The 12,979-nt window shown below is 46.8% G+C and overlaps 1 protein-coding gene and 1 long non-coding RNA gene across 6 annotated transcripts in view; one reads left to right on the top strand and one right to left on the bottom strand.

Moving 5' to 3' along the window:
* The window catches only part of DVL1 (dishevelled segment polarity protein 1), a 64,893-nt gene extending 62,234 nt beyond the window's left edge, over window positions 1-2,659 (bottom strand). For all 3 annotated transcript variants that reach the window (XM_033079462.1, XM_033079464.1, XM_033079465.1), the window contains exon 1: window positions 2,449-2,659. In XM_033079462.1, coding sequence (XP_032935353.1) covers window positions 2,449-2,618 — 170 coding nt within the window. In that variant the 5' untranslated portion in view covers window positions 2,619-2,659. The remainder of the gene's footprint in view (window positions 1-2,448) is intronic.
* LOC117006821 lies at window positions 2,515-6,977 on the top strand. 3 transcript variants are annotated; one of them, XR_004420030.1, is made up of 3 exons: window positions 4,160-4,373; window positions 4,456-6,199; window positions 6,540-6,562. It is a non-coding gene; the product is annotated as an uncharacterized LOC117006821 (long non-coding RNA). The 3 variants fall into 3 exon arrangements; XR_004420029.1 differs by lacking the exon at window positions 4,160-4,373 and adding an exon at window positions 2,515-2,567 and having other exon boundaries at window positions 4,456-6,977; XR_004420028.1 differs by having other exon boundaries at window positions 4,456-6,977.
* Window positions 6,978-12,979: the final 6,002 nt, after the last annotated feature.

Genomic DNA, 12,979 nt, shown 5'->3' with positions numbered 1-12,979 from the left:
TGGATTTTGGGGAGGGTTCTTCCCCCAGAGGGTGCTGGGCACAGCCCCAAGAGCTCCAGGAAGGTTTGGACAACACTCCCAAAAATGCAGAGTTGGATTTTGGGGTGTCTGGGCAGGACCAGGAGCTGGGTTGGATGATTTCTTCCAGCTCAGGATATTCCATGATTCTACAAAAAGTCAATTTGCAGACAAGATGATAAAAACAAAACCCAGCCAAAATTAATCTGAATTTTCTTCTAATTTTCCCAAATGTTTTGGATTCAGAGAGGCACAAACACACAAGGAACAAGACACAGAAAATAAATGCAAAGATGTGACTGACAGGAGCCCCACGTGCAGCACAGTCACTCTGAGCTGTCTCAAAGTCACCCAAATGCTGCTGATTAAATAATAAAGACAAAATTTCCAGGTCTTGATCCTTGCAGCTCTTCATCTTCCAGGAATAACAGAGAAGTTTCACCCCAATTTCCAGATTGGTAAGAAAATCCACTCTAGGGTTTGTTACAACTCTGTTTCCTGGTCAAAGACCAAAACATCCCCGTGTGTTCAAGATGCCTCAGCACAGTTTGTTATTTCCTAATCCTAAATTTCTGTGGCAGATGCTGCCTGAACAATCCCAACCTCCTTTAGTCAAATCAAACCACAAACACAACTCGAATTTCTACGACAACGCGTCCCTGTCGCTCGGGGGTGAAGGAGGAAAATTTATCAACAGTCGATTTCAAAGATATTTATTTTGAAAACAAACATTTTGTACGGTTGTTTCCCTCCCCAAAAAAAAAAAAAACCCAAACGTTTGCACAACTGAGAAAAACAAGAAGGCAATCCACGAACACTCCTATGGTTACAAGCCAACACTAACAACTCACCACATCAGAAAAACGTGTCAACAAACAATATCCACATTCCACCAGGGATAAAAACACAATCAGCATGAAAGGCTTCGGGTCTCAGGGATAAGAAAGAGGCTGCACAACACGTCCAGGGATGCTTGGGGTGATCCATCTCACCAAACACAAAACCTGCACCTCAACCACGGCGTTATTTTGGAGTCAGGTCCGCACGAGTTTCCCACAAACTGCTCCCTTTTTTTATTTTTTTAAATTTTTTTTCCCCTGGCAAGGCATTTAACTGTGCAAAATTGCCTTGCTAGCGACAGATGTGAGTACAAAGAGAAGTGATTTGCTACAAAAGGATTAATACATTTTGAAAGTTACTGTCTGGCAAACTGTCAGAAGGATTTTTATTGGTTTATTTTATCCTGGCTGTGGCTGAGCCCGGTGGCACGCAAGGGAGCAGAAGGGTGTCAAACATCCCCAGCCCTGCTCTGGTCACCACAGAGGTCACTGCAGTCCCAGTTCAGTGTCCTCGGACATTTGGCCACTGACCTTGTCTGCTGCTTGACCACTGACCTTGTGCCCTATCTGGCCACTGACCTTGTCCCCTCTTTGGCCACTGACCATGTCCCCTGTTTGACCACCTGGGTTTGAAGCTGCTGGCCCAGCACAGCCCCTGGAGCTGTCTGAGCACCAAGTGTTTGTCACCCCTGACCCCTGACTGCCCAATGACCATTTCACCACTGACCATTTCACACCCATTTCACTCCTGTTTGACTTTGGACAGTCTGACATCTGTCTGACCCCCGTGCATTTGACAGTCGATACCTGAGCACAACCCCTGGACGCTTTGACCACTGCCCACTGTTACCTGCTTGCCCACTGACCATTCCACATCTGCCTGACCACCAACATCTGGCACACACTGACCCCTGAGCAGGCACCGCGTCACACCTGTCTGAGCTGGAGGATTTGACAGCTGTGGTGTGAACACAGCCCTTGGCACCAATTGACAGTGACCCTTTTGACAGTGACCATTCCACACCGTTTGACCACTGACCCCTTGTCCCCTATCTGACATTCATCTGACCACCAACCCCTCGTCACTCATTTCACCAAGCATTTCACTCATTTGACATTGATTTGACCACCGGCCGCTTACCACCTCTCTGACCCGTTTAACCACTGACCGCTCGTTTAACCAGTGACCATTCCACACCCGTTCGACCCCCGAGCGCCGCTCCCCGCGGAGCCGCCGCTCCCCTCAGCTCTCCCCGGGGCCCGCCCGCCCTGCCCGGGCGCTGCCGCGGCCTCTCGGAGCGCGGTGACAGCTGCGGCCGCCCGTCCCCACCGCCCGGGCCCGGCCCCGGGAGCACCACCACAGCTGCGGGCGGGCCCGGCGGGCTCCACCGAGGGCACGGAGGGGTCCCGGGGCACCGCGGGCAGCGATCGCGGCAGCCCCGAGCCCGCGGCGGGGCCGGCCCGGCGCGCCCGCCATGTTCGCGGTGCCGAGCGGGGCCGGCCCGGCCCAGCCCCGCAGGTGCCCCGGGGATGCCGCCGGCGCTGCCCGGCCCCGGGAACGGCACCGAGCGCCCGGAGCGCGGCCGCTCACCCGAAATCCTGGTCCATGGACTTGAAGAAGAACTTGTAGCTGTGCACGGGCCGGTTGCTGAGGACATTTTTGAAATCGGCCAGCGTGACTTTCTCCGGCGGCACGGGCAGCTTCACCAGGTACGGCGTCTCCTCCTCGTCGATGTGGTAGATGATCTTGGTCTCCGCCATGGGCGAGCGCGGCGGGGGCGGCCGGCCCGGGCCTCGGCCGGCGCTCGGCTGCGCTGTCGGCCTTGCCCACAGGAAGGGAGCTCGCTCGGGCTCCCTGCACTGCTCTCTAGCTGCCCGACCCGGGAACGGCAGCGCGCCCGCCCCGCCCGCATCCTCCGGCCGCCCGCCGGCCTCGCTGCGCCGCCGCTTCTGCCCGGGCCGGGGGAGCCGGGCCCGGCCTGAGGGGAGCGCGGCGGGCCCGGGCAGCGCCCTCCGCCCGCGGCCGGCCCCGCACGGCCCGCACAGACCGCACAGACCGCACACCGCCCCTGCCGGCCCCGCACAGCCCCGCACAGCCCCGCACAGACCGCACACCGCCCCTGCCGGCACGGCGGCAACACCGCGGAACCACCGCGGAACCACCGCGGAACCACCGCGGAAACACCGCGGAAACACCGCGGAACCACCGCGGAGCAGGGAGGGCGGCGGGAGCGGGGAAGGGAAGGGGATGGAGCGGAGGGGAAAGGGGATGGGGTGGGATGGGGAAGGGGATGAGGATGGGATGGGGAAGGGGATGGGAATAAGAGCGGGGATGGGATGGGATACAGCGGGATACAGTGGGATACAATGGGATACAATGGGATAAAGTGGGATACAATGGGATACAATGGGATACAATGGGATACAGCGGGATACAATGGGATACAGTGGGATACAATGGAATACAATGGGATACAGCGGGATACAATGGGATACAATGGAATACAATGGGATACAGCGGGATACAATGGGATACAATGGAATACAATGGGATACAGCGGGATACAATGGGATACAGCGGGATACAATGGGATACAGTGGGATACAATGGGATAAAGTGGGGCACAATGGGATATAATGGGATACAATGGGATAAAGTGGGATACAATGGGATAAAGTGGGATACAGTGGGATACAATGGGAAACAGCGGGATGGGGATGAGGAAAGGGAAAGAGGATGAGGATGGGATGGGGAAGGGGATGGGAATAAGAGCGAGGATGGGATGAGGAAAGGGGAGGGGATGGGATGGGGAAAAGGGAGAGGATGGGGATGGGAAAGGGAAGGGAAAGGGGATGATGATGGGATGGGAATAAGAGCAGGGATGGGATGGGAAAGAGGATGAGGAAAGGGGAGAGGGTGGGGATGGAATACAATGGGATGGGGATGAGGAAAGGGGATGGGATGGGGATGAGGAAAGGGGAGAGGGTGGGGATGGGAAAAGGGGATAAGGGAAGGGGATAGGGATAGAGGGAAAGGGAAGGCAGATGGGGAAAGGAAAGAGGATGGGGAAGGAATGGGAGTGGGGATGCAGAGGGAAAGGGGATGAGAATAAGAATGGGGGTGGGATGAGGAAAGGCAAGAGGATGAATAAGAACAGGGAGATGAGGAAAGGATGGGATGAGGAAAAGAGATGGGAAATGGGATGGGGATGAGGAAAGGAAATGGGACTGGGGATTGGAATGGGATGGAATTGAGGAATGAGGAAAAGGAAGGGGATGGGAATGGGGATGGGAAAGGGAAAAGGAAAGGAAAGAGGTGGGAGAAAGGAAATGTGATGGGGATGGGAGTGGGAATGAAGATAGGAAACAGGTGAGGACCGCAAAATCAGAAAAAAATCTCTTTAGAGTTTTACATCCATCATGCAGGTGATGTGTTTGGAAAGAATTCACCTTTATTTCTAGAAATTCCCTGAAAATGACAACCAGAAAATGAAGCTTGCAGAGCAGTGTCCTTAGGTCTCAGAGAATTTCCTGCTAATTAAAAAAACCCTTTTTTGTAAAACCCCAAGCTAATGATGCTGTGTTTCACCCTTGGAAGGCAGGAGCACTTTCACCTCTCAGGATGCTCAGCTGCACTCTCTGAAGGGAAAAATCCCAGCTCAGTGACTGAATTACCTGTGGCACTGCAAGGATTTTTCTACCAGCACCCAACAGAGAGGCCCAGCTGTGTCAGAAGGTCTGGGAACATTATTTTCAATTTTCTGAAAGTTTAATCATTGCTACCAGCACTGCCTGAACTGATACCACTCCCAAATTCTGCACAGAGCTGGGGCTGGAAAATCCAGGATTTAACAAGTTTTAACAATAGTGAGAAACCAAAACATCATAAATTACCTCCTGACATTGCTGGTATGGTGAAGAAATTCCAAAATCCATCCAGCTGACATTCCCTGCTAAATGTGTGTTCAAACAGCAAGGTCAGGGCATGGAATCCTTGGAACACCTCATCATGGAATCACTGATTTGGTGCTGGTTTGAATCAGGAATCACCAATTTAGGGCACTTCAAAGAGTCATTTTCAAGAGTTATTTATATTTAAATGCAGTTCTTTTCAAGAGTTTCTTATTCTTAGTTATGGAATTATGAGAATAATGGAATTTCTGTAAAAATAGGAGTTCAGCTTTCTGTCCTGCCAGGCTCTGCAAGCCCAGGGAAAGTGAATCCATCAGCCCCACCAGGCAGCAACAGGAAAATTCCCTCAGGTGGGATCAGAACTCTGCCATGAGCAGCATTTTCTGAGATCCTGAGCTTTATGGAGATTTTGCAGCATGAAACTCAGGTAAAACATTAACACCCAACCCTTCAGTTCATCCTGAAGGATCTTGGGTGCCCACCCAGAGTCTGAACCTGCTGGGAGCTCTGTTCCTGCTCCCTGAGCTTGGTTTTCAGTTCTGACAGCTGGGAATAGAACAGAAGGAGGTGTGGAATTGTCAGATGATTATTTCTGATCAGGCCGGGTCTGTGACTCACAAAAAGCTCCCCAGAGAGCACAGAAGAGAGGAGATAACTTTGATGCAGCTAATCCAATTAAAGGCAGGACACAGCAATGCAGGATACACCCCTGGCCCATCAGGGCTCAAACCTCACAGAGCTCAGGCCTGAACACTTCAGCAAAAAATAAATAAGAGGCACCAAATCTCCTGCTAATTCCCTCTGATACAGGGAACGGCCTTGCTGGGCCCTGCAGGGAGCAGAGAGTGTCCTGAGGCATAAAATTCACAATTATCTTCATTTTCACAGCAGTTACCACACAGGGAATAAGCCAACCTTTTAAAAAAGTCATCCTTTGAATTACAGCAATTCTTGTTGCTTGTCTCAGGGAATTCTGAGAGCTCATCATGCTCTGGGTGCTCAGCAGAGAAAGAAAAAGCTTCTGACCTAAACTACTGCCCCAAGAGGGTTTTGTCAATTTTTAGTGGAGAATGTCTCAAATAATTTTTGAATATCAGGTTGAACATGATAATATTCCATAGGAAAACAGCTGAACCCTTCACTCTTGGGTAAAAAAATGCAGCAATATTTCACACAATAAGTGTTATTGTGAAAAAAATGGGGGGAAAAAGGGAACAAAAGCTCTGAGCACCCACCTGGAGTTTTCCTGGGTGGTTTTATCTGCAAAAGAACAACATTTCACAGTTTCAACTTCTCCTGGATCTGGTCTGGAAGATCTGCAAGGTTTTTTTTTTTCTGAGTTTGGGAAAAGCTTCTGACCTAAACTGCTGCCCCAAGAGGGTTTTGTCAATTTTTAGTGGAGAATGTCTAAAATAATTTTTGAATATCAGGTTGAACACATGACCTTAGTATTCCATGGGAAAACAACTGAACCTTCCACTCTTGGGTAAAAAAATGCAGCAATAATTCACACAATAAGTGTTATTGTGAAAAAAAATGGGGAAAAAAAGGGAAACCAAAGCTCTGAGCTCCCACCTGGAGCTTTCCTGGGTGGTTTTATCTGCAAAATAACAACATTTCACAGTTTAAACTTCTGGATCTGGTCTGGAAGATCTGCAAGTTTGGTTTTTTTTTTCTGAGTTTGGGAAAAGCTTCTGACCTAAACTGCTGCCCCAAGAGGGTTTTGTCAATTTTTAGTGGAGAATGTCTAAAATAATTTTTAAATATCAGGTTGAACATGATAATATTCCATAGGAAAACAACTGAACCTTCCACTCTTGGGTAAAAAAATTTGCAGCAATATTTCAGACAATAAGTGTTACTGTGAAAAAAAAATGTGAAAAAAGGGAACCAAAGCTCTGAGCACCCACCTGGAGCTTCCCTGGGTGGTTTTATCTGTAAAAGAACAACATTTCACAGTTTAAACTTCTCCTGGATCTGGTCTGGAAGATCTGCAAGGTTTTTTTTTTCTGAGTTTGGGAAAAGCTTCTGACCTAAACTGCTGCCCCAAGAGGGTTTTGTCAATTTTTGTGGAGAATGTCTAAAATAATTTTTGAATATCAAGTTGAACATGATAATATTAATATTCCATAGGAAAACAACTGAACCTTTCACTTTTGGGTAAAAAAATTTGCAGCAATATTTCACACAATAAGTGTTATTGTGAAATAAATGGGAAAAAAAAAGGAAACCAAAGCTCTGAGCACCCACCTGGAGCTTTCCTGAGTGGTTTTATCTGCAAAAGAACAACATTTCACAGTTTCAACTTCTGGATCTGGTCTGGAAGATCTGCAAGGTTTTTTTTGTCTGAGTTTGGGAAAAGCTTCTGACCTAAACTGCTGCCTCAAGAGGGTTTTGGTTTAGGGACTTGTCAATTTTTAGCGGAGAATGTCTAAAATAATTTTTAAATATCAGGTTGAACATGATAATATTAATATTCCATGGGAAAACAACTGAACCCTTCACTCTTGGGTAAAAAAATGCAGCAATATTTCACACAATAAGTGTTATTGTGAAAAAAATGGGAAAAAAGGGAAATCAAAGCTCTGAGCACCCACCTGGAGCTTTCCTGGGTGGTTTTATCTGCAAAAGAACAACATTTCACAGTTTCAACTTCTCCTGGATCTGGTCTGGAAGATCTGCAAGGTTTTTTTTTTCGAGTTTGGGAAAAGCTTCTGACCTAAACTACTGCCCCAAGAGGGTTTTGTCAATTTTTAGTGGAGAATGTCTCAAAAAATTTTTGAATATCAAGTTGAACATGATAATATTCCATAGGAAACCAGCTGAACCTTCCACTCTTGGGTAAAAAAATGCAGCAATATTTCACACAATAAGTGTTATTGTGAAATAAATGTGAAAAAAGGGAAACCAAAGCTCTGAGCACCCACCTGGAGCTTTCCTGAGTGGTTTTATCTGCAAAAGAACAACATTTCACAGTTTCAACTTCTCCTGGATCTGGTCTGGAAGATCTGCAAGGTTTTTTTTTTTCTGAGTTTGGGAAAAGCTTCTGACCTAAACTGCTGCCCCAAGAGGGTTTTGGTTTAGGGACTTGTCAATTTTTAGTGGAGAATGTCTAAAATAATTTTTGAATATCAGGTTGAACACATGATAATATTAATATTCCATAGGAAAACAGCTGAACCTTCCACTCTTGGGTAAAAAAATTTGCAGCAATATTTCAGACAATAAGTGTTATTGTGAAAAAAAATGTGAAAAAAGGGAAACCAAAGCTCTGAGCACCCACCTGGAGCTTCCCTGGGTGGTTTTCATCCACCTCAAGGATTTATTTGCAAAATTCACAGTTTCAACTTCTCCTGGATCTGGTCTGGAAGATCTGCAAGGTTTTTTCGACAAGGAGATGGAGCCATGAAACACTAGAGGGAAGCAAAGACCTCTGCAAAGCTGCCCCTGCACCCAAACACAAATCAACAATAAAATGAGAAATAACAGGAGGTGTTGGCATTTTCCAAACCCCTAATTTAGAAATAAGTGTTAAGGAGAGAGAGGGAGGGGAAAAGAGGATAAAAGAAAACATTTCTGGGGGTTTTCAAGCACTTCCAAGGGATGCAGACCCTGTAAATGATAAATTCTTTGGATTGATCCCAGCTCCTCCTCGTGACTCCATCTCTTTTTTTAACTCTGATTTTCCTCCTTAGCAGCTGCAGCTCTTTTTAAAAAAAAAAGGGAGAGCCACATTTGAAAAAATTGTCTGCAGAGCAGACACAGATCTCTAGCAAATTGGAATTTTTTGTTCAGAAATGTTTCTTTGGGTTTTTATCCTCCTTTTCTCTCTTCTTCCCCTCAGAAATTTGTTCTGTTGGTGAAACTCTCCCCAGACTGGGAGGCAGAAAGGAAACTGGGACAAAACTGGACTTTAGAATAATGGAAGACAACAAAAATATTTCATTTCAGTGGTCTGCTGATGTTCTAAATGAGCTTTTCCTTGTTCCCAGCTGCTCTCCTGGAAAATCAGATCCATTAACAGAGAAAAGTAAAGATGGCTCAGAAATAAAAAACCAACAGGGGCTGGACTGGAGTCTGCCAGCAGAGACCAGTGAAGCCCCACAGCAGCTGCAGCAAGGATTATTTTTTTTATTATTATTATTATTATTATTATTATTATTATTATTATTATTATTATTATTATTAATTATTATTTATTATTTTCATTATTAGTATTTTATTTTTATTTTTATTATTTTATATCACTCAGAGAAGAGGTGCTGGGTGGATTTCCACCAGGGAAGATGAAGATGACACATTCTAGCTTGCTAAATTCACTTTTTTTTGCCACTTTTTAAGTTTCATATCCTGCCTTGATCCTTCAAATCAAAGGGTTATTTTGATGATGATGATGATGATGATATTATTATTATTATTATTATTATTATTATTATTATTATTATTATTGTTATTGTTATTATTATTATTATTATTATTTTATATCACCCAGAGAAGAGGTGCTGGGTGGATTTCCACCAGGGAAGATGAAGATGACACATTCACCAGCTGCTCAATAATCCCAACTTGCTAAATTCACTTTTTTTTACCACTTTTTAATTTCAAATCCTGCCTTGATCCTTGAAATAAAAGGATTATTTTTAAGATGATGATGATGATGATTATTATTATTATTATTATTATTATCACCCAGAGATAATAAAATCAAAGGATTATTTTTAAGATTAAGATGATGATGATTATTATTATTATTATTTTATATCACCCAGAGAAGGTGCTGGATGGATTTCCACCAGGGAAGATGAAGATGACACATTCACCAGCTGTTCAATAATCCCAACTTGCTAAATTCACTTTTTTTTCCACTTTTCAGTTCCATATCCTGCCTGATCCTTCAATCCCTGCAGCAGGAGCTGATTCCACCGTGTCCCTGGGAGAACTCTGCTGTCCCAGCTGGGGAAGTGCTCAGGGGCTGGAAGGGCTCCAGGAGCACAAAGAGCAGCAGCAACTTTGCAAGGTGTCAGAAAAAAGAGGAATTTGGGCTGGCAGGGAGATTCAGATTCCAGCAGGAAATGTTCTCTTCCCTTCTGGAGCTGCAAAATGAGATGCTGTGGAATTGCTGCCAGCCTTCCTCTCTGCTGGATGCTTTGAGCTCCATCTCAAACCTGATTTGTTCCTTTACAGCATTTCTGCTCACAGCCCATTTATTACCTTAAAAAACTTTGATTTATCTGCACTCATCGAGGAGCAACTGCTGTAAAAATACTGGGGATTATTATTATCACCATTATTTTAACTAATTAAATATAAAATCTGTGTCTCAGGAAACCAGGGAGACTGGGATGGGGCAAAGTCTGCAAAAGAAGGTAAAGAAATTTATCAAAGAGCAGCAATTCATTGGCACAGAGAAAAAAATTATTTTTAATAACTCAGGCCAAGTGCTACACACATGCAAAAAGTGTTTTTCCACAAGAGGCAAGTCCCAGATCAGGGAGAAAAAAGGACAGAGAAAATGAAATGGTGTGGGAGGAGGGAGCAGTGCTGCTGCCCCAGCCCAGGGGGTTCCATGGACCCCTCTCATTTCCATCATTTCCCAGCCCTGGGAGTGCCAGGGGCAGTGGGAAGGGCCTCAGGGGCTCCTCACCAGGGTTTCAGGGTTTCAGCCTTCACTAATTCCTCTGCATTAAGAAATAAAAAAGAAAAACTCTCTTCAGTTGTTTGTTTTTCTCTTGGTTACCCAGCACTTGCCTCTTTTCCAGCCAGAATTTTAATTTAATAAATAGCAGTGACTGCTGCTGAAAGGCACGGGGGTGATCTGCAGGCAATCAACATTCCTCTCCTGATGGAAAGGGGGGCAGGATCCCATCCCATGGATCCCATCCTGTCCCATCACATCCCATGGATCCCATCCCATTTACCCCACCCCATGGATCCCATCCCATGGATCCCATCCTATCCCATCCCATGGATCCTATCCCATTGATCCATCACATCCCAGGGATCCCATCCCATTTACCCCATCCCATGGATCCCATCCCATGGATCCCATCCTGTCCCATCCCATCCCATCCCATTAATCCCATCCCATGGATCCCATGGGTCCCATCCCACTGATCACATCCCATTGATCCCATCCCATGGATTCCATCCTGTCCCATCCTATTCCATGGATCCCATCCCATTGATCCCATCCTGTCCCATCCCATCCCACTGATCCCATCCCATGGATCCCATCCTGTCCCATGGATCCCATCCCATCCCATCCCATCCTGTTCCATCCTATTCCATGGATCCCATCCCATGGATCCCATCCCATGGATCCCATTCCATGGATCCCATCCTGTTCCATCCCATTCCATGGATCCCATCCCATTGATCCCATCCCATGGATCCCATCCCATCCTCAACAGGGAGGGTTATCCTGGACCATAATCCAGTCCAATCCCATCCCATTTATCCCATCCCATGGATCCCATCCCATCCTGTCCCATCCCATCCCACTGATCACATCCCATGGATCACATCCCATGGATCCCATCCCATTTATTCCATCCCATGGATCCCATCCTGTCCCATCCTATTCCATGGATCCCATCCCATGGATTCCATCCCATCCTCAACAGGGAGGGTTATCCTGGACCATAATCCAGTCCAATCCCATCCCATCCTATCCCATCCCATCCCACTGATCCCATCCCATTGATCCTATCCTATCCCACTGATCCCATCCCATCCCATCCCATCCCCATCACCCAAATCCCAGCCAGTGACCAAAGCAGGGATGAGGAGCTCACAGAGCCCTTGTTTCACACAATATGTGAATTTTCCCCCCCTTAAGCTGTTGTGCAGCCCAGGAGTCAGAGAAAACATTGAAATGCCTCTGGAGTTTATGAGTAACCCCACTGTGAGCTGTGCTGAGCAATTGGAGCTGGCAAGGAAAAATCCCCAACCTTTGACTCACAGACATGAAAGGGAGGCAGAGACACTCAAGACAATTCCTTGAGACTCTGCCACCCTGATGGAATAAGCAGCACAGCCTCCTGCACCTGCAGGAATGCAGCCTGGGCTTCAGGGCAGGGCAAAAATCCCTCTCTGCTTCAGGGAAGGGCAAAAAGGGGCTTGGGATCAAGGCCAGACCTTCCTCTGCACTAATCCTGGGCACTTTTTGGGGTGAATCTTCAGTGAGGGTAAAGGTAATAACTCACAGATCACAAAAGAACCTGTGCAGAGCAGTGGAAGGGCTGAGAAATTAATTTAAAAATTAGGATTTGCTCAGCTGCAGTTTAGGAAGTCTCCACTTCTTTCTGTTCTGTTAATGAAGGCATTGAAATTAATGCCCCATAATATAATTATTCTTTAAACCAGCCCCCAGTATCAGAAATATTAATATTAAAAATGTCCATGGTCTGTTTGTCATTAAAAGTGCATTGTTGTGACATCCCACCTTGTTCAGAGCCAGCTTTTGAGGACCCATGCCACCCTCTGAGCCCTGTCACACCCAGCAAAGACCCCTGGTGCCCCTGGGAGCAGGGACAGGGGTCAGGAATGGGATTTGGATGCCCCAAATTTGCAAGAAAAGGCAGAGCTGGGTCCTGGAGTGCTGCCCCAGCTCCACTCACACAAATCCCCTTCTCTGCCACCCCCTCCAGGCCACCAAACAGAGGGGTGGCAATCCCTGGAATTCTCCTTCCAGGCCCCCAAAACTGATATATAATATCTGAAATATATTGTATTATATATATCTGAACTGCTGAAAATATTCTTCATCTTTCCTGGAGTTCTGACTTGCTTGGATGACAACCCTGAATCACTTGCAGTTTTCTGGCAGCCCCACCTGACACTGTCCAGGATTCCACCCCAAACCCATGGGAATGGACTCATCCCCCTCCTGGACCCCCTTTCTGAGCCCCTGCTCCATGAAAATTCCTCTTGTTCTCCTGCTCCTCCTGGAACTGCTCCCTTTCAGCATCTCCTACCTTTGGTTTGATGTTTTCTGTGTGCCTGGAGCCACCCCAGGGCTGCAGGAAAATCCCATCGCAGGTCCCACCCAGGAGCTGAGCTCTGCTGGTTCTGATCTAACTGAGCCTGGCACTGGCACTGCATCCTCTGCTCCTGCCAAATCTGACCTGCTCCCAGCTGAAACACAAACAAATCAACAAGCACAGGGGGAGAAATGCAGAGTTCAGCTCTGAGCTGAGCCCTCAGCCCTC

This window comes from Catharus ustulatus, chromosome 24 (genome assembly GCF_009819885.2).
Source record: "Catharus ustulatus isolate bCatUst1 chromosome 24, bCatUst1.pri.v2, whole genome shotgun sequence".
Taxonomy (NCBI): Eukaryota; Metazoa; Chordata; class Aves; order Passeriformes; family Turdidae; genus Catharus; species Catharus ustulatus.
The sequence above is the reverse complement of the archived record's forward strand: the minus strand, read 5'-3'. Positions and strand labels throughout refer to the sequence as shown.